Genomic DNA, 21,719 nt, shown 5'->3' with positions numbered 1-21,719 from the left:
CAAAGAAGAAAAAAAATTTGGTTGGTCAAATAAATTATAAAGCGGGAATCCATATGTGCATTTTTTCTAAACCATATGAGACGCATAGAAAATTTATGGATCAATAATTCTGATGGATCTTCAAATTTTCAAGATGACGTGTTATGTACTCTCAATAATATAAGACTTATAAACAACAAAAATTTCAAAAATGATGTTCAAGATTTAATGTTCAAACATCAATGGGTGATCATGTGGGCACCAAAGAATAAATATATGGGCTTCATTGGATGGAGACAGGCCAATAGTTTCCATAAGCAATTTAATGTGTTCAAATTTTGAAAGCCCACCATTTTGGAAATTTGACAAGTCAAGCAAGACTAGAAAATTCAAAGAAAGTTTGCATTTTGATATATATATATATACTAATCACGATCCAATCTAAGAGGTAATAGATAATTAGTGAAAGTTAGGCATGATTTAAACTAAATTATATATATGACACCTCTTTAATTACAAAGTAAAGTACTTTAACTAGACACATGAAACTAAACTGTATGTTTATCCACCAGATAGGAAAATTTAAATTTATGAAAGAGAAAATGATAAAAAAAAAGTTTAAATTATTCATTCTTTATTTGATTTTATATTTTACATTTCAATAACCATAACCCTCTAAGTCGTCGATAATAAGCAATAAGTGAGATAATAGGAAAAAAAAACTTTCTTAGTTTTCCATACATGTACTATTCAAACAAAGAAGTACAAAGCTTTATAGATCAATTAAATAATGAAGGACCCTTTTTTTTTTTTCAATGCATACCTTTTTCTAAACCATATGACTAACCTAGAAAAATTGCACGACAACGTTTCTTTGATGGTTCCTTTAAGATTCCAAATAACATGTTATATGGTCTCAATAATGTAAGACTTTCTGACATCACACTACAATGATATATATAAGAGAAAATATATGAATTCAAATTTTCACATATAACTTGGACTTTGATTCAAATTTTCTTATGTAACTTAGACTTGTTTGGTAACTGTTTTAATATAAACCAAGAAACATAAAACAATTTTTTTTTGTTCTTAAAAATAAAAAATATAGTATTTTCAAAAAATATTTTTTTAATTATTTATTAATATATATAAAACACACTCAATATGTTTTAATATCTACTATCTTGCTCAAAATTTTGGTTTATGCAATGAAACTTTCATGTTATTCTCTTAGTTTGTTAATATATAAAACACATTCGATATGTTTTAAAATCTACTATCTAGGTCAAATTTCAAATATCAAATTCCTTATTTAAATCTTATTTGGACGGAATCTTGAGAAGTCAAAGTTCATTTTTAGGTTCAATATATAAGAGCTTTTCATTAATTTTGTTTAAAAAGTTTATCACTTTTAAAACAAAAGTTTCATAAAGAAGTAACAAAAATATTGGTTTTTTGTAAAAGCATTATTTTGACTTACACAAAAAATTCTTTCATTTTTAATAGAATTTTTATCATACTAATATTCTCCTTTAAAATTGATGATTTCAGTTTCATTTTCAACTTCCAATTCAAAAAAAAAAAAAAAAAAGGAAAAAGAAAAAGAAAAAGAAAAAGAAAAAAGAAAGATATCCTAAATGAAGTCTAATAGTTCAAAATGACATACTAGTTACTTAATTTTTAATGTTAAAAGTTAAAAGTTTATATAATGAAAGAAAATAATTAAAATAAGTTTGAAAAAGTATATAAAAATAATTTATTGGCTTTAAACTTATTTATTATTTTTTTTCTTTTTTCTTTCTTCCTTTTTTTTTTTCTTTTTAATTTATTTTCTTCGCATTTTCCCTCAAATTTTTCGGGATCAAAGGTAGTCATAAAAAATTTAAAGAAAATTTATCATGAGTTTAATTACTAATTAGAATGACGCATGCCACCCATTTTAATCTTATATCCTTTGCTCCCAGTAATGTATTCTTCAAAGAGCATATAAAAGACCATATATTACAATTCAAAGTTAATGAAGGAAAGTGGAGTGTGGGACATGGCAATTGAATTGCTTAAATAGTATAAATCATGAAAGTGGAGTACGATTCCCACTCAAAATAAAAGGGGAATGTGTTGAGTACCCAAAATCAAGCCCAGGAGCCAAAAGGAAATATCTCTAAGTGTGGGTCTTTTAGCCCTTCAAAATTTCTAGATTTGAGAAGGATAAAACAATTTTGCAATGATTCCTTGATAACCATTGGAAAATGGTCCTTTTTTGTTTTTGTATTTTGTTTTCTCTTGCAACTCCAACCTCTAAATATAAGGTAAATCCATGAAAGCAAGAAGATTAAAAAAAAAAAAAAAATCCAAATTGTTCTTTTATTATCTTTTAAATTTGGTTTTAGATTTTGCATTTTTGCATTCATAACCTAATAATTTGAATTAGTAAGAACAATAATATGACCCATTCTAGGGACAGTATAAGGAAATATCATTCCTTGATTTAAAGGAAAAGAAAATTGACAAAAGTAACATTTCATATATCAACCCTAGTGGCTATTAATATACAATATAAGAATTTCAAAGCATTTTTTAGTAATATCATAGCCTAAGCATTCACAATGATCCAAATTAGTATAAACAATTATATCCTTAATTAATTTTTTTAGGGAAAATTAGATGTGATATTTTTGTTATCCCTTTTTCATTGTAACTTTCTAAAGAAAAACAAAAAGACATGGATTATTGATAATTACCACATGATAAAAAGAAAATGCTCTTTATGATAATCTCCATATTTATTATAGCCTCCAAATACAATGAGAAGTTGACAACAACAAAATAACAAGCACACATCGGTAATATGAAAACAAAAAGAACTAGTTTTATATAACATATATACAAGTTGTTAAATTACATTTCTTGATTCTTCAATTCATGGAGGGAAATTGCATAAAAGGGCGACTTAGGAAATGGTATGTTACCAAGAAGTTTATAGGATATTTGTTGCATTGTTGGACGAGATTGCGGATTTGAATGGATGCATTTGAGAGCTAAAAGGACCACGAAAACTACATCTTTAGCATCTTGTAGATCTTCAGGAAGTGAAACGCGTGAATCTAATGCATCCCTCAACATTATATCTTGGCATAATGACGATAATAATGAGGTGATTAGTTCTCCAGGATGCTTTCCTATCATTGTCTCTAGTGCCACCACCCCAAAGCTATACACATCACATTTTTCGGTCACAACCATTGTGTAGGCAAACTCTGTTATATACCAAATAAGAAATAAATATTATACCCATGAGAAAACAAAATTCAATTAGTAACTCATGATCAAAATTTAAGTTATTGGCATTTATTCTTAATAAAAGCGTTATCATTCTAATTTAAAATTTTACTAATTCATCTTCCCATAAGAAACTACCAAAATGTTGACTCTTTATCCTCCCTAATTAAAGGATAAGTTATTCAAATAATTGATAATAATTGAGTCAATTCAAAATAAATTTAATTGTAAAATATTATTATACAAAATTATCAATTACCATATGAAACAAAGCTACATTTCACTATCAACTGCAATAATTAGGGAATTTGATTTTACAAATGAACTAAATCTATTTCATCAAGTTAGTTATTTACAATATTTTAATGGAAAATTCAAGGAAATCATCTTAACCAATTTCTTAAAACATCTAAAAAACTATGAATTTTCTTTTTAAAATGATGAGAAATATGTTATTTATTGACATCTCTTAGTCTATTGTTCTAAAAGTATTTTCTTTTTACTATACATGGGAAAAATATTTTCTATGCATTTCTTAAAACATCTAAAGAACCATGAAAATATTAAAGAAATTGGTGAGAAATATATTCTTTACAAACATCTCTAACTCTAATATTCTCAACCCTTTTCTTTCTATTATATATGATAAAAATATTTCCTATGAGTTTGTATAATATGACTACTATAAGTTATTTTTGAACTTCTATTATGATTTTTCTAAGTTTATGGAGAAATCTTCAATTTTCTCTTATTCATCACTTCTCAAAACAAGAAAAGAAAGGAAAAAATAGATGAATTACTAATAAGGTACTATGTATGCAAATTAAAGTAGAAAATATAATAAGGTATGAATATGCTTACCCGGTGCAATGTAGCCATAGGTGCCAGCAATAAGGGTTTGATTGGACGAACTGGGGTCTAATAATCTCGCTGTACCAAAATCTGATACAAAACCCTCAAGTTTTGAATCTAAAATAATATTATTGCTTGATATGTCCCGATGAATGATTGGTGGGGTACAATCATGATGCATGTAGGATAATGCATGGGCCATATTTTTAACAATATTCACCCTTTTAACCCAATCCAATTCAACAGCCTCAACCTCATTGCTCAGCATACAATTCAAACTTCCCCTTTCCATGTACATACAAATGAGAAACATGCATCTATTATGTAGACAATAACCATGCAGTTTCACAATGTTCCGATGCCGTATTTCTTCTAACATCTGTACCTCATTCTTAAAACTTCTCAAGTATGTCGGCTCGTCTATTTCTGATCGGTGAAGTTTCTTCACAGCAACCACGTTTCCAGTGGGAAGTTGTGCTCTATAAACACTGCCATAGCCTCCAACGCCTATGCAATATCTGATATCGAAATCCTCTGTTGCCGAGACGATGTCTTCAAAAGCAATTCCCCCATCATAGTCCCATATGGAAAACAAATCTCCATTTTTTTTGATTGCCATTGGCTCTGGTTGAACTTTTCTTTTCTTCCACCAAAGGCAGGCTAACCCAAGTATTAAGGTTACAAAAACCAAGGTGAGGAGCAAAGGGGTGATAATGGTGTGCTGGGATGTTGTGTCTCTGGTTGGAACTTGGGCACCCGTCTTCTTTCCTCCATTGTGAACGAAAGGTGAATAACCCTCCAAATCATCATTGTGGGATAAATCAAGTTTCTCCCAGTCGCTATTGATGGTGAGAAAGGGCGGGATGTTGCCTGATAGTCTATTATACGAGAGATCTAAGCACTTTAATCTCTTTAATTTTTTTAGCTTGGAAGGTATCTCTCCACTGATTAAGTTACGATGAAGGTCCAAAGAGACTAGATCCTTAATATTTCCAATTTCTGGAGGGATAGATCCATTTATTTGATTCATACAAAGGTTCAAAGAAGTCAACTTAGTGAGAGAGCCTAAAGATGAAGGCATGGCACCAGTGAGTTCACTCCAAGAGAGGTCAAGGTAGGTGAGTTCTGTGAGAGTACCTATTTGGTGTGGGATGCTACCACTGAGTTGATTATTAGAAAGATCAAGATGGGTGAGTTCTGTGAGAGTATACATTTGGTGTGGGATGCTACCATTGAGTTGATTATAAGAAAGATCAAGGTGGGTGAGTTTAGTAAGACGGCCTAAAGATGAAGGGATGGCACCAGTGAGTTCAGTCCAAGAGAGGTGAAGGAAGATGAGTTCTGTAAGAGTACCTATTTGGTGTGGGATGGGGCCGGTCAGTTGATTAGAAGAAAGATCAAGATGGGTGAGTTTAGTAAGACGGCCTAAAGATGAAGAGATGGCACCAGTGAGTTCATTCCCAGAGAGGTGAAGGAAGATGAGTTCTGTAAGAGTACCTGTTTGGTATGGGATGGGGCCGGTCAGTTGATTACCAGAAAGATCAAGATGGGTGAGTTCTGTGAGAGTATACATTTGCTGTGGGATGTTACCATTGAGTTGATTATAAGAAAGATCAAGATGGGTGAGTTTAGTAAGAGTACCTATTTGGTCTGATATGCTACCATTGAGTCCCATTCCAGAAAGGACGAGAAAATTGAGGCTGGGAAGTGAAGAAAGATTTAATTTACTAAGCTCACCCAGGGGTAGGAGTACTTGGTAACCGTGTAGGCTTATCTCAGTGACATGTTTGGCCTCATTACAAGTTATGCCCGACCAACTGCAATGGTTAGAGGTAGCTGGGTGGCTCCATATCCACCAACCGGAGTTGCGCAGAGCGTCAGCCTCAGCCACAACCTGTGAGTGATCAGTAGATGAATGAGTTGAAGCAGCATGAGTCATTGACACCGTGTGCACCACCAGCAGCAGCAGCACCGCCACAACACTAGATACCACACACTCCATTTTTCCCGTTTGATATTTGTCTCACTTCATACATCCCACCACCCCCGCTTTATACTGTGACATTGGTGTCTATGCCAACTCTTCCCGGAAGCATAGCAAGTCAACCAAGTCTTCTTTGGAATTCTTTTCAAATAGAAAAAATTAAAAAATTTAAAAAAAAATCACACAAAACAAAAACAAACGTCAAGAAACTTGCTTTTCCATGATCATGTAGCATATTTGTACCTGTGAATCCTTTCAGCATATTTTCATCTAAATTCTTGATTTTCACATCTTGTAAGCAATTTAAAATGATATTTATGATTAACATTTCTATTTCCAAGTTTCAGATAGGCATATCTAATAAGGATAGTTTTGAAAAACTGAAGGCTCATTTGAGAACTGAAGTTTCCATGAAGTGACCAAAAGTAAAGCCAAAATATTAGGGTAACTGATATGTGGTCCAGAAAAAGGTAAGGAAATGGGAACATGGAAAGCATTTTCCATGAAAAATAATGACACGTTGACCGTTGACTGTTGACAATAAACATCATAGAATTGAAACAAATCTCGAGTGAAACCTTTCTGCTAGCTAATTGGTATATATTAAGTTCTGAGATGTTTTGATAGGGAAATCCCCACTTGTTACCCAACACCACAAGAGGAGGCAATGAGTTTATTGCCCTCTTTAATTCAAAATAGGACAGTCCTTGAACCATTTAGTGCTTGATTTGCATTTCCACATGCATACTAGTCTCCATCCAATCTAAGAGGTAACAGATAAATGGTCAAATTTAAGCATGATTTAAATTATATTATCTAGCACCCCACTACTTACAAGCTAAAGAACTTTAATCACACATGAAACTAGACTATTTGATCCAATCGGTGTGACATTATAATTGAAATTGTTTAAATAGTATGGAATCATGAAAATGGGACTTGATTCCCATTCATGTGGGAGTGTTGACCCAAAAGCAAGCTAAGGAGTCAAAAAGATACTTCAATCTTCTTTCGGCTAGACCCAAAAGCAAGTCAAAGATACTTTCAGTCTTCTTTCGGCTTGACCCAAAAGCAAGTCAAGGAGTCAAAAAGATGCTTTCCCCCTTTTGACAGCTCTGGTTTTCTTCATACGAGAAAAAACATAAAGAATGAAACCATTTTGTAGTGATTCCCTAAAAAACCATAGAAATTGCTTCTTCTTATTTTTTTTTTCAAACAGAGATTTTTTGTCTCCATTTACACTCCAAATTCACGAAAAAAGAAGATAATAAAAATTTAAATTGTTCCCTTTTTATTTGGTTTTAGACTCAACATTTTGATGACCATAACCCTCTTAACTTTCCAACAACATGCAATAATTTGAAAGACTGGGAGTTTATCTTTAGACATGGATTGAGATCCAATCTAAAAATGGTTCTAACCTATAACAATATGTCATTATTTGCCTCTCCATGGAAGATTAGAGTGAATATTTGGATTCCATTGAATACAGTGAAGAGTATGGATAGGGGTTTGTTTGGTAGTCAACTTTAAGTCAATGAGGATTCAAACAAGGAGGAAGATTGTTAAGTGGGTCAAGTAAATTATAGATGACATATCTTTATACCCAATTTTCTAAACCATGTGGTACGTGCAGAAACCTTACAGGTCAATATTTTTTTATCTTCAAAATTTCAAGTAAGGTGTTACTTGCTCTCAGTTATACATTTTTAAACATTGCAGGACAAAATGATAGATATGAGAGACAATAGCCACAAATTTCTCCACATCAACCTTTTAATAATAGCATCTTTTTGTTCTCATATATTTCAAGCATCAATGGGTGACCACGGGGCACCAAAGAAGACTTCATTAGATAGAGAGAGACATATATATGGTTTCCACGACCCACTCAAGATGCTGAAACAAATAGTTACACCATTATAGAAATTTGCCGAGCTAAGCAATAATTGGAAAATTTGTGGAACGTTCTCCACAAGTTTACTAATAATAAATATAGACATATTCGAACCATGGAAGGAAATTGTTGTCCACAATGGTGGAAAAGTCCTGTTGTTTTGTGGTTGAATTCTCCTACCAACAGAAGTTTGAACACCTATGCCTTAACTTAGAAATATTATTCATAATGAAGAAAATAAAAAATAAGTTTAAACTTAAATTATTTTTATATCCTATTTCAAATTTATTTTATTTATTTAAATTTTCTACATAAAGATTGAATAATTTAAAAGTGTATGATTTCTTTTTACTATTTCTAAATATATTTTATTTTATTTATATTTTTTTATAATAAAATCTAATTGGAGAAAATCATTTTTCTTAATAATATTTTTTTTCTTTAATACTTTTCATGAACCAAATATAACATTAAAGTCATGAGGTAGAATAATTATTAGACTAATAAAGATTAATGCAACAATATTTCCGTTGATTTGATGTCAAAAACTCTTAAAATATTTATTTAACCTGTATATCATAACAAATAGTCCGTAGTCCATAAATAAAGTACTTGATGGCTTTAATAATTTTTTTGGAATAGTATGTTGGCTTCTTTGTTGTTACTTCATTTTTCAAAAAAAATCTTGTAATTTGACATATTAGCAAGGTTGTGAGAGAAAAAAAACATTTGTTATTTTTCCTTAGTTACATCAATGTCCTATTTAACCAAATAAGTACGTAGAAAGCTTGATAGGTCAAATAAATTATGAAGGACCTACTATTTTGGCAAGTACTTAAGCAAGACTTAGAAATTTCATGGAAGTTTGCCGTGAGTTTAATTACTAGGAAATGGGGTGTACCGTCCATTTAAATCTTGTATGCTTTTCTCCGAATAATGCATTTTTCAAAGAGCATATAGTCAAATATAAGACCATATGTATATGATAGGATTCAAAGCTAGTTTGGGTATTTATTTATCAAATAGATGCATGTGACATTGGAATTGAATTGCTTAAATAATATATATCATGAAAACGAAGTATGATTCCCACTAAAAAAAAAAGGGAATATTGAGCACCCAAAAGCAAGCCAAGGAGTCAAAAGGAAATATCTCTCTTTGAATGACCCTCCGAAGGTTTCTTTGTTTGAGAAAGAATACAAATAATAAAACAATTCTGTAGTGATTCCTTGATGACAATTGGAAATGGTCATTTTTTCTGCTTTTGTTATTTGTTTTCTCTTGCACTCCAACCTCTAAATATAAGGTAAATAAGCAAATCCATGAAAACAAAGAAGATTAAAAAAAAAAAAGTCCAAATTGTTCCTTTTTCTTCTTTTAAATTTGGTTTTAGATTTTGCATTTTCATATTCATAACCTACAACTAAGCTTCCAATTATATGTAATAATTTGAGTTAGTGGGAATAATAATATTTTGACATACATTAATCAAATTCAAATCCAATCAATAAGTGATTTTGACGACTCATTCCATGGATGGTATAAGGAAACATTATTCCTTAATTTAAAGGAAAAGGAAATACACAAAAGCAAACCTTTCATATATCAACCTTAATGGCTATTAATATATAATTTAAGGATTTTGAAGCATTTTTTTTTAGCAATATCATAACTTAAGAATTCACAACAATTCAAATTAGCATCAACAATTATATCCTTAATTAATTTTCTAGGAAAAATTAAGGTGCTATATTCTTGTTATCCCTATACCATTATAACTTTCTAAAGAAAAACATAAAGACATGGATTATTGATAATTACCACACATGATGAAAAGAATATGTTCTTTATGACATCTCCATCTTTATTATAGCCTCCAAACACAATGAAGAAACAAAAAAATAACAAGCACAAGTTGTTAAATTACATTTCTTGATTCTTCAATTCATGGAGGGAAATTGCATAAAAGGGTGACTTAGGAAAGGGTATGTTACTAAGAAGTTTGTAGGATACTTGTTGCATTGTTGGACGAGATTTCGGATTTGAATGGATGCATTTGAGAGCCAAAAGTATCACAAAAACTACATCTTTAGCAACTTGAAGATCTTCAGGAAGTGGTAGACGTGAATCTAATACATCCCTCAACATTATATCCTGACATAACGATGATGATAATGAAGTGATAAGTTCTCCAGGATGCTTCCCTATCATCGTCTCTAGTGCCACCACCCCAAAGCTATATACATCACATTTTTCGGTCACAACCATTGTGTAGGCAAGCTCTGTTATATGCCAACTAAGAAATAAATATTGTACTCATGAGAAAACAAAATTTAATTAGCAACTATCATCAAGATTTAACTTAATGGCATGTATTCTTAATAAAAGTGTTGTCATTCTAATTCATCCTCCCATAAGAAATTACCAAAATGTTGACTCTTCATCCTCCCTAATTAAAGGATAAGTTAATCAAATAATAGACAATAATTGAGGCAATTTCAAAATAAATTTAATTGTAAAATATTATTATACAAAATTATCAATTACTATATGAAACAAAGTTTCATTTCACTATCAAATACAATAATTAGGGAACTTGATTTTACAAATGAATTAAATCTATTTCATCAAGTTAATAGAAAATTTGAGGAAACAATCTAACCAATTTCTTAAAACATTTAAAAAACTATGAATTTGTTTTAAAAAAAATGGTGAGAAATATGTTAGTTATTGATATCTCTTAGTCTATTGTTCTAAAAGTCTTTTCTTTTTACTATACATGGGAAAAAAAATTTCTATGTATTTCTTAAAACATCTAAAGAACCATGAAAATATTAAAGAAATTGGTGAGAAATATATTCTTTACAAACATCTCTAACTCTAATATTCTCAACCCTTTTCTTTCTATTATATATGATAAAAATATTTCCTAAGAGTTTCTATAATATGACTACTATAAGTTATTTTTGAACTTCTATTATGATTTTTCTAAGTTTCTTGAGAAATCTTCAATTTTCTCTTATTCATCACTTCTCAAAACAACAAAAGAAAGGAAAAAATAGATGAAATACTAATAAGGTATGTATGCAAATTAAAGTAGAAAATATAATAAGGTATGGATATGCTTACCCGGTGCAATGTAGCCGTAGGTGCCAGCAACAAGGGTTTGATTTGAGGAATCAGGGTCTAATAATCTCGCTGTGCCAAAATCTGATACAAAACCCTCAAGTTTTGAATCTAAAAGGATGTTATTGCTTGATATGTCCCGATGAATGATTGGTGGGATACAATCATGATGCATGTAGGATAATGCATGGGCCATATTTTTAACAATATTCACCCTCTTAACCCAATCCAATTCAACAGCCTCAATCTCATCGCTCAGCATACAATACAAGCTTCCCCTTTCCATGTACATATAAAGGAGAAACATGCACCTATTATGTAGACAATAACCATGAAGTTTCACAATGTTCCGATGTCGTATTTGTCCTAGCATCTGTACCTCATTCTTAAAACTTCTCAAGTATGCCGGCTCGTCTATTTCTGATCGATGAAGTTTCTTCACAGCAACCACTTTTCCACTGGGAAGTTGTGCTCTATAAACACTGCCATAGCCTCCAACGCCTATGCAATATCTGATATCGAAATCCTCTGTTGCCGAGATGATGTCTTCAAAAGCAATTCTCCCATCATAGTCCCATATGGAAAACAAATCTCCATTTTTTTTGGTTGCCATTGAATCTGGTTGAACTTTTCTTTTCTTCCACCAAAGGAAGGCCAACCCAAGTATTAAGGTTACAAAAAACAAGGTGAGGAGCAAAGAGGTGATAATGGTGAGTTGGGATGTTGTGTCTCCGGTTGGAACTTGGGCATTCTCTCTTCCATTGAGAAAGGAAGGTGTATAACTCTCCAAATCATAATTATTGGATAAATCAATTGTCCTCCAGTTGCTATTGTTGGTGAGAAAGGGCGGGATGTTGCCTGATAGTCCATTATACGAGAGATCTAAGCACTTTAATCTCTTTAATTTTTTTAGCACTGAAGGTATCTCTCCACTGATTAAGTTACTATGAAGGTCCAAAGAGACTAGATCCTTAATATTTCCAATTTCTGGAGGGATGGATCCATTGATTTGATTCCAACCAAGGTTCAAATAAGTCAACTTAGTGAGATGGCCTAAAGATGAAGGGATGCCACCAATGAGTTTGTTCTGATCGAGTTGAAGAGAGGTGAGTTCTATAAGACTACCTATTTGGTGTAGGATGGGGCCAGTCAATTGATTATGAGAAAGATCAAGAATGGTGAGTTTAGTAAGACTACCTATTTGGTGTGGGATGGAGCCAGTCAGGTAATTATCAGAAAGATGAAGAATGGTGAGTTTAGTAAGACTACCTATTTGGTGTGGGATGGAGCCAGTCAGGTGATTATCAGAAAGATCAAGAATGGTGAGTTTAGTAAGACTACCTATTTGGTGTGGGATGGAGCCAGTCAGTTGATTATAAGAAAGATCAAGAAAGGTGAGTTTAGTAAGACTACCTATTTGGTGTGGGATGGAGCCAGTCAGTTGATTATAAGAAAGATCAAGAATGGTGAGTTTAGTAAGACTACCTATTTGGTGTGGGATGGAGCCAGTCAGTTGATTATCAGAAAGATTAAGATTGGTGAGTTTAGAAAGACTACCTATTTGGTCTGATATGCTACCATTGAGTCCCAATCCAGAAAGGATGAGAGAATTGAGGCTGGGAAGTGAAGAAAGATTTAATTTACTCAGCTCACCATGGGGTGGGAGTACTGGGTCACCCTGTAGGCTTATCTCAGTGACATGTTTGGCCTCATTACAAGTTATGCCCCACCAACTGCAATGGTTAGAGGTAGCTGGGTCGCTCGATATCCACCAACCGGAGTTGCGCAGAGCGTGAGCCTCAGCCACAACCTGTGAGTGATCAGTAGATGAATGAGTTGAAGCAGCATGAGTCATTGACACCGTGTGCACCACCACCAGCACCGCCACAACGCTAGATACCACACACTCCATTTTTCCCATTTGATATTTGTCTCACTTCATACATCCCACCACCCCCGCTTTATACTGTGACATTGGTGTCTATGCCAACTCTTCCCGGAAGCATAGCAAGTCAACCAAGTCTTCTTTGGAATTCTTTTCAAATAGAAAAAATTAAAAAATTTTAAAAAAATCACACAAAACAAAAACAAACGTCAAGAAACTTGCTTTTGCTTTTCCATGATCACGTAGCATATTTGTACCTGTGAATCCTTTAGGTATTAAATCCATTCAGCATATTTTCATCTAAATTCTTGATATTCACCTCTTGTACAGTACCACTTTTGCCGCAATTTAAAATGCTATTTATGATTAACATTTCTAATAATTTCCAAGTTTGAGGTACCCAGGTAGGCATATCTAATAATAATTAGTTTTGAAAAAATGAAGGTTCATTTGAGAGAAGTCCAGGAAAAAGTAAGGGAAGGGGAGCAGAGAAAGCATTTTCCTATAACGATTTCCATTATTTGCCTCTCCACAGAAGATGGGGGTGAATATTTGGATTCCATGGAATACAGTAAAGAGTGGATAGGGGTTGGTTTGGTAGGCCAAATTAAGGCAACGAGGAGTCAGACAAGGAAGAAGATTGTTAGGTAGGCGAAATTAATTATAAATGACATCCATATATCCAATTTTCTACACCATATGGCACGTGTAGAAAATTTACCTGTCACTTACACTCAATAATACATAATTTGTAAACATTGCAGGATAAAACGAATAGATATGGGGGAAAATAGCCTCAAATTTCGTCCTTGCTACCAACAAAAGTTTGAGCACCTATACTTGCGTAATTTGAGAAATATTATTGACAATGAAGAAAATAAAAATAAGTTTAAATTTAATAAACTATTTTTATATCCTATTTCAAACTCATTTTATTTATTTAAATTTTCTACATAAAGATTAAATAATTTTAAAATGTAAATTTTTTTTTTTACTATTTCTAATTCTATTTTATTTTCTTTCATATCTTCTATAATAAAATCTAGTAAAAAAAATTATTTTTCTTAATAATTTTTTTTTCTTTAGTACTTTTCATGAATCAAATATAACATTAAAGTATTGAGGTAAAATAATTATCAGACTAATAAAGATTAATGCAACAATATTTCCTTTGATTTGATGTCAAAAGCACTCAAAAAAATTGATTTAACCTGTATATTGTAACAAATAATCAGTATTCCATGAATAAAGTACTTGATGGCTTTAACAATTTTTTTGGAATACTATGTTGGCTTCTTTGTTATTACTTCATTTTTCAAGAAAAATCTTGTAATTTGACATATTAGCAAGGTTATGAGAAAAAAAAAATGCTATTGTTATTTTTCCTTAGTAACATCAATGTACTATTCAAACAAATAAGTAGAAAGTTTGGTAGACCAAATAAATTACAAAGAACCTATTATTTTCAATACATGCATTTTTCTAAACCATGTGGCCGACCTAGAAAAATTGTAGGTCAACATTTCTCTATTAGAGCTTTCAAGATTCCAAATAACGTGTTATGCACTCTCAATAATGCAAGACCATCGGATATCACACAAATTTTCACATGTACCTTAACTTTTCAACCACGACTAACATTATTTTCATTCTAATATTTAATTTTATATCCAAAAAGAAATTAGCTATTAACATTCACTTGAAAAAAAAAATAAAAAATATGAATTGATGAAGTAGTAAATGATTATGTTTATCAATGATAAGTTAAAAATCATGTAGATATATAATTAGGATAAAAGCCATATTTTTTGTTTATACAACCATTATTAGGATTTCAATTGGTTTTAAAATTTGTTCATTTAGCTCAAATTTTCAGATATCAAATTCAAGATTTAGGTCTATTTGGAACAATTTCTAAGAAGTTAAAATTCTTTTTTAAGCTCTCACTAATTTTGTTTAAAGGGTTTATCACTTAAAAAAAAAATTTGTACATCGGTGATGAAGTGCCGTTCCACCCACGCACAGCAAGTCAAGCAAGTCTTTTTGAATCTTCCTATCCATATACACGCCTTTTGGAATTATTGCCAACTTTCCTAGTTTTTGATTATCATTCTCCACTTGCCTACTACACCTACAGTGACCCTAAATGCCCCACCATCAAAAGAAAAACGTAAAAGAAGCGCAGACTAAGATGAACAAATTCACTGGTGGGGCATGATTAACAAATGGAATTACATTTCTATGCATGGATCACATGGATGTGTTCGTGCCTTCATCTCTAAGAGGATGAACTCCAGTCCTCTTAAATTATGAAAATCCCTGATTTTTAACCCCATTGCTCCACTTCTTGAAGTTATAGGTTCTTGAAGAATTCCGGCATAAGCAAAAAAAAAAAAAGAAAAATTAACAATTCTGTTAATAATCATCCAAGAAGCTTGTAGTAAAATCAGTTTTCAAAAAATATTTTATGTGTTTCAAAAAAGATTAGGTAAGTTTAATAAGAGTAACTATTTGGTGTTACTGAGTCGATTATAGGAGAGAGAGATATAGCCATATAGGTAGGTAAGGTTAGTAAGAGTACCTACCTGACTTGGGATTCTACCACTGAGTCCACTACCAGCAGGGTCGAGAGACATGAGGCTGGGAAATGATCAGAAAGCTTGAAATTGCTAAGCTTAAACAAGGGTCTATAAACTAACAAATGCAAGATTTTCAGACATCACATTAGTAATTAACATTCACTTAGAAAAATAAATAAATAGTATGAATTGATGATGTAGAAAATGATTATATTTATCATTAAGTTAAAATTCATAATTACCATAAAAGTTATATTTTTGGTTTCCGAAATGGTACTTTCATGCCATTCTTTCAGCTGGAAAAAAACCTTCAATATGATGGGCTTATCAAGCTCAAATTAAATTTCAGATATCAAATTCAAGATTTAGGCATTGTTTGGATAGAAGTTAAAAGCTCTTTTTTAAATTTAATAAGAGTTTCTATGTCTGTTTTATTAATTTTTTTTAAAAGAGTTTATGACTTAAAAAATAACTTAATATAAAAGTAAGAGAAACGATTGTTTCTCACAACAAGAGCCTCTAAACCTTCATGGAAATTATCATTTTTAATTCTGTAGGCTCGAAAGAATTTATAGTGATGCATTATAAAAGCAAAAACAAACATAAGCATAAGCACAATAATATAAAATTGACTTGTGGAGCATTTCATTGGTGGGGGCAAGCTCATTATCAAAAGATGATGACATGGGCACCAAAGAATAAAGAAATGAGCTTCACTAGATAAAAGTATGCCTATATTTTCCAAAACCCATTCAATGGGTTCAAAAAACGTGTGCCATGCACATTGAAAAATTTTGGCAAGTCAAGCAAGACTTGGAAATTTTGAAGAAAGTTTATCAAGAACTTAATCATTATCTAGAACAGCATATTTCACCTATTTAAGAGTGCGTCTGTAACAATTGATTCATCTTTAATTTTATAGATATTTTTTACTTTAAACTTAAAAAGACATTCACAACTTTTATATAAGTTTGTAGGATATCCACATGTTCTGTGGGATTATCACTCAAGGATGAAAATTTCGAAAAATCACAACAAAATTTCACCGGCCATGGAAACCAAGGAAACCAAATAGGGTGACAAAATGTCCAAAAAAATCAGCATGTTTCGGCAATATATTAATTTCTGCCAATAAATCAGCGAAATCATGAAAAAATGGTCGTCCAATTTTCAGTGAAAAATGGCTAATTTTTTGGGGTTGGCCGGTGCAATACTTGGACTTTTACCTTTTTTTTTTTCTTTTTTCTTTTTAACTTCAAACGGTTGAATATTCAACAGATAAAAAATTATAAACTATTCTCCAACCATCCTTTTCTGATCGGGGATAGTAAAAGGCAGTATTTTTTTATTAACTAGGATTATTTAAAAATTGCAAAACAGAATTTAATAATTTTTTTTTTACTTTAAATGGTTGAATATTCAACAGAAAATGTAAATAAAAAATTATAAACTATCCTCCAACCATCCTTTTTTGATGGGGATAGTAAAGTGCAGCATTTTTTTTTATCAACTAGGATTATTTAAAAATTGCAAAACAGAATTTAATGAAAAAATTAATTTAGAAAATGGGTTCAATCACTTAGACATGACAATTAAATCTTAAATAATAAAATAAAATTCTTGCCTAGACAAAATAAATAAATGTGTTTTCACAAGGGTGGGCTAGCCTGGTCAAATGAAAAATTTTAAATTTTGACTTACAGGTATTGGACTAACTTGCCTTACATTACATAATGTGCACTAGAATAAATATATACTAACTCCCTAATAAAAACAAAATATTTTAATAAATAAATTAATTCTAATTATTTTATTTTTAAATTTAATTTAATTGACCACTAAAAATATAAAAATTATGGTAATGATGTTCTTAACTTTTTTTATATCATTTATATATTAATTAAATATAAAAAATATAAATATTAAAAAAATTTATACATGTATCATCATTTATTTTATATCATTTAATACAATTAAATTAAATAAATCATAATTTTAATATTAAATATATTTTAAAATGATATATATTATAATTAAATATCACAATATTATTGTGGAATAATATTTGATATAATTTAATAATAAATGTACATTTATAAAATTCATATTTTTTTTATCAATGCATACGATATGATTATCAAATATGATAAATTATATCATACATATATCAAATTTTTCAACAAAACAAATTTAAAATATCTATTATACTTATAATTATATTTGTATGAGGTTTTTCTTACATTTCCATGAGTTTTGATTAATTTCAAGTCTACTAATATTTTTTTTCCAAAATATTTGTCAATATATCTTCGATATATCCGTAAAATCAAAATAGCGATATATTTGTTATTATCAATATTTTCATCCTTGTTGGAATAAGTACTAGATTTCTAATGTAACTATATAGTAAGTCATAAGGTAAAAAGTGATATAGACCAGAAAACACTAGAAGATAGTCTCATATTTGTACAAGATAATATGGATCCTAAGGTAGAAGCACATACCATTCAAAATACTTCTAGCTAGTACATGAGTATATCATTATAGTGAGTGGATTGTATGCTAGTGATTATGATGAAATGAGCAAATTTGATATTCATTTATGACAAAGAGCTATGAAGGGAGAGTTAGAATTAATTTTGAGTTCTAACATAGTTTGGGTTCTTATAGAAGTACTTAAAGGGATAAAATCCATAAGTGTAAATTGGTCTACAAAAGGAAGACAAAAGTAGATGGAAAGATTGAGATCAACTTATGTTGTTAAGGTTGCAGCTAAAGGTTGCAGTTAGAAACATTATTTTAACTATGGGAAACCTTTTCACCAATAGTTATATGTTGGCAGATCGAAGGGTTGGTCGCGTCTATCAACTCTTCTTGTGTTCGTCGTGGGCGCTTGGGTGAATGCACTATAAGGCTAAGGTATGCGCCTTTCTTAACAACAATTGTTTTTAGGAGAGTTGGTAGCACCTAAGGTCCTACAAGTGGTATCAGAGCTGAGGTCATGGATTCGAACCCCAGGGGTGTCACTGGGGGAAAGATTGTTGGTAGATTGGAGGGTTGGCCACGTCCATCAACTCCCCTTGTGTTCGTCGTGTGCGCTTGGGTGAATGCACTATAAGGCTAAGGTATGCGTCTTTTTTAATAGCAATTACTTTTTGGAGAGTTGGTAGCGCTTGAGGTCCTACATTATACTCAAATCTATCAAAGTACTCATATCCATTATAGTGCATCTCCATTATGAGATATGGTAGTTAGATATTAAGAGAATGTTCTTAAACTATTGTCTTGATGATAACATCTATATGATGCAACTAGGTATTTCCATAGCAAAGGAACAAGAACATCTAGTATGTAAGTTGCATAAATCCATCTATGGATTAGTGCAAACATCTTACTCATGAAACAAAGGTTTTGATCAAGAATCAAGACTCTTGATTTTGATCAAAACAAGGATAAGTATCATGTGTATATATTAAAAAGATTCAATGAAGCAAGGTAGTGTTTTAAACCTTAATTGAAGATGACAATCTACTCATTGGGAATGATGTAGGGTTATTGTCATCAATCAAGATTGATCCAATTCAAGACTAAGGCATTAGATAGATGTCAAGCATATACTTGAGTATCTTAGGAGAATAAGAGATTATATGTTTATGTTCCATTGCAATGAGTTGGTACTATTAAGGAGCATAAGGTTTTAGAAAAATTGGTGATCAACATGGTATCAGAGTTTGGTTTAACGGGAGGTCTCATGTTTAAGTCGTCTCTCTGTAATTTGCATTTCTCCCATTTGTCCATTGGATATAAATCCAAATTATGTCTATTGTTTGTTAGATATGAATCCAAATTCTATTTGTCTCTGCACATTAGGTATGGGCCTTATGGGTTTACATGTAAAGAAGAGTGTTAAGGAGCATGATATACATATTGAGCCCAAATCTTACAAGTTTTAGCTTTTAGGAAAATTGGTAGTTCAACAAGTACCCCTCGAGTATACAAATTTGGACTTCTAGTATGATAAGGACTCTCGCAAATCTACCTCTAAGCATGTGTACACTCTAGGTGGTGTCTATTACTACTTTTAAAGCAATAGAGGAAACTATTTGGTTTAAGATGTTTCGTATGGGACTAGGAGTAATTCCCTTGGTTGTATTGTCTATAATCCTGTTTTATGACAACAACAAGACAGTCTAAAGAACCAAGAAACCACTATAAGAGAAAACATATAAAGAGGAAGTGTTTTTTTTTTTTTTTTTGTGAGATAGTTTATAAAGATGATATGACTGTGGAACATATTCATTTTGCAGTGTCTAGTCTGTTTTCAGGAGTAGTAGAAGATTGTTAAGATAAAACCCTTAAAAAAAATGACATGATGTAACAATAAATGGATTATTCTATTTCTCTTTTTTCTATTTGATTTATGCATTATATATGTTGAGCATTCAAGTTTTACATTTCTTGCATTGTACATAACTTGAGTGCATTAAGAGTTGTATAGAAAATCCAAGTCATGGATTCTTTATAAGTAGATGATATGTTTACAATTAGTTCATGGATTAAGGCAATTCATTTGATGTTATAGTACACTTATCTCCTAATTGAAAGGATGATTGGTCTTAGTCATCGGAATAGGGTTCCTATGGTGAATGCAATAGTATACATGGTTATACATTAGTTAAAACCTACAATGAATTATGACATTAGCTATTGGGCAATCATGACCTCACCAAACTACTATACAGTATGACTTCTCAACCTTAAGAGTGTACTAAGCTTGTACTAAAGTCTTCAGTGGCTTTGACCTATAAGTGAAACCTTAAGATGGTCATATATTCCATATGGAGTAGGTTAATGTTGATGGAAGCTAGTAGCAACAGGTATTCTCAACAAGAGTACCATGATATCTCATGAGATTAAGACAATGTGTTTCCTTAAGTGATCCTAAAGACATGTCATCAAGAAATTTGTAGTTGTAGTAATTCTTTTAGTAAAACTTGACATATGCTCTTTGTAAGATAAGAGTATATTAGTCGATTACATTATAATATGATGATTTGTAACTCAATGATGGAAAGGTAATCTTGAGAGGTTGATAGAACATACTTTATTAGATGATAGATACTAGTTCCTAGGGAATTTACATATAGTGGATGGCAGGTCATGGACCTATGTTCTTGTATCTTGTTGCAATATACATCAAACACCAAAGTGTAGTTAATTTTCTATAGTGGGATGTTGAGTCAACTTCAGATTGGATTCTAAGGGAGCCAATATTTTTCTTGGGTCCTAGTGGCCTCCACTCGAGCTTAGTTTCCATTGTGACACAATTTATAAGGTTTGGTTGTGTTTTTTATTCACTTATGTGTATAAGAGTGTTTTGGTAAATATGTAAGGTTGCACAGGAGCTCATGAATGATCTCTCTGGACTATGCTAATTGATTAATTGGAGCTCAATAGGGTTAATTAATCAATTAGAACCCAAGTAGACTAGTTTAAGTGATCCAAGACAATGATGAATTCAAGTCACTTAAACCCATAAAAAGCTTATATGAAACCTTTTAAGGGTTAGGGTTTCAAACCTTTTTCGATTCAATCTTCCATTCTTTAGAGAGAAAAGGACCCTTAGCCACCAACTCTTCCAAGGATTCCATATCTCTATGTTAGGATCCAAAAAGAAGCCATCAAGTGGAAGATTGTTGTGTGTATGAGATTCGTTTCATTTTTAGCACATCTTCACCAACTGGAATTGATCTAGGAACATTCAAATCTCAAGTATGACACCTTTATTCTCTTTGAATATATATCTTGTTTATGGTTTTTATTACCATGGTATTTCGTTGCAGTTAGATTTGAAGAGCCCTAGGACTAGCAACATGTACCCTAAGTGATCCAGGACTTGAAATAGAGCAATCCAGATATTCTAGTAGTTTCTACACAATTTTATCTTCTCGAACCGACTTCACAAGCCTTGTCATCCGAGTCTCATGCCCATGGCTTAGTCTTTTTGTTTTCCTTTGCTCTTAAATTTTTCACAAGTCTTACTTCTCACCTTACTCGCTTAACCCTTCCCTTTCTTCCTTGGTACGAGGTGGGGGTTTTTCTTTACATTATTTTTCCCTTTTTCACTATGAAGTT

General features: G+C 31.5%; 2 protein-coding genes across 3 annotated transcripts; both read right to left on the bottom strand.

The window, feature by feature from the left end:
* Positions 1–2,763: 2,763 nt before the first annotated feature.
* LOC117931350 (probable leucine-rich repeat receptor-like protein kinase At1g35710) lies at positions 2,764–6,101 on the bottom strand. 2 transcript variants are annotated; one of them, XM_034852311.1, is made up of 3 exons: positions 5,555–6,101; positions 4,123–5,122; positions 2,764–3,239 (listed from the first exon to the last, which is right to left on the bottom strand). In XM_034852311.1, the coding sequence occupies exons 1-3, from the start codon at positions 6,050–6,052 to the stop codon at positions 2,881–2,883; spliced, it is 1,857 nt and encodes a 618-aa protein (XP_034708202.1). In that variant the 5' UTR covers positions 6,053–6,101; the 3' UTR covers positions 2,764–2,880. The 2 variants fall into 2 exon arrangements, with proteins under 2 accessions (XP_034708202.1, XP_034708201.1); XM_034852310.1 differs by having other exon boundaries at positions 4,123–6,101.
* A 3,725-nt stretch (positions 6,102–9,826) lies between these two features.
* LOC117930995 (MDIS1-interacting receptor like kinase 2-like) lies at positions 9,827–12,990 on the bottom strand. Its single transcript, XM_034851833.1, has 2 exons — positions 11,124–12,990; positions 9,827–10,276 (listed from the first exon to the last, which is right to left on the bottom strand). Exons 1-2 carry the CDS (start codon positions 12,973–12,975, stop codon positions 9,918–9,920), a joined length of 2,211 nt encoding a protein of 736 aa, XP_034707724.1. The 5' UTR covers positions 12,976–12,990; the 3' UTR covers positions 9,827–9,917.
* Positions 12,991–21,719: the final 8,729 nt, after the last annotated feature.

This window comes from Vitis riparia, chromosome 14 (genome assembly GCF_004353265.1).
Source record: "Vitis riparia cultivar Riparia Gloire de Montpellier isolate 1030 chromosome 14, EGFV_Vit.rip_1.0, whole genome shotgun sequence".
Lineage (NCBI taxonomy): Eukaryota > Viridiplantae > Streptophyta > Magnoliopsida > Vitales > Vitaceae > Vitis > Vitis riparia.
Note: the sequence above shows the minus strand (reverse complement) of the source record. Positions and strands in the feature narration are given on the sequence as shown.

Excerpts from the sequence above, each read along its gene's own strand:
- LOC117931350 (XM_034852310.1), bottom strand. The coding sequence starts at position 6,052 with ATGACTCATGCTGCTTCAACTCATTCATCTACTGATCACTCACAGGTT. Across the intron at positions 3,240-4,122 it reads CTATGGCTACATTGCACCGG|AGTTTGCCTACACAATGGTT; the intron begins GTAAGCATATTC and ends GGTATATAACAG.
- LOC117930995 (XM_034851833.1), bottom strand. The coding sequence starts at position 12,975 with ATGACTCATGCTGCTTCAACTCATTCATCTACTGATCACTCACAGGTT. Across the intron at positions 10,277-11,123 it reads CTACGGCTACATTGCACCGG|AGCTTGCCTACACAATGGTT; the intron begins GTAAGCATATCC and ends GGCATATAACAG.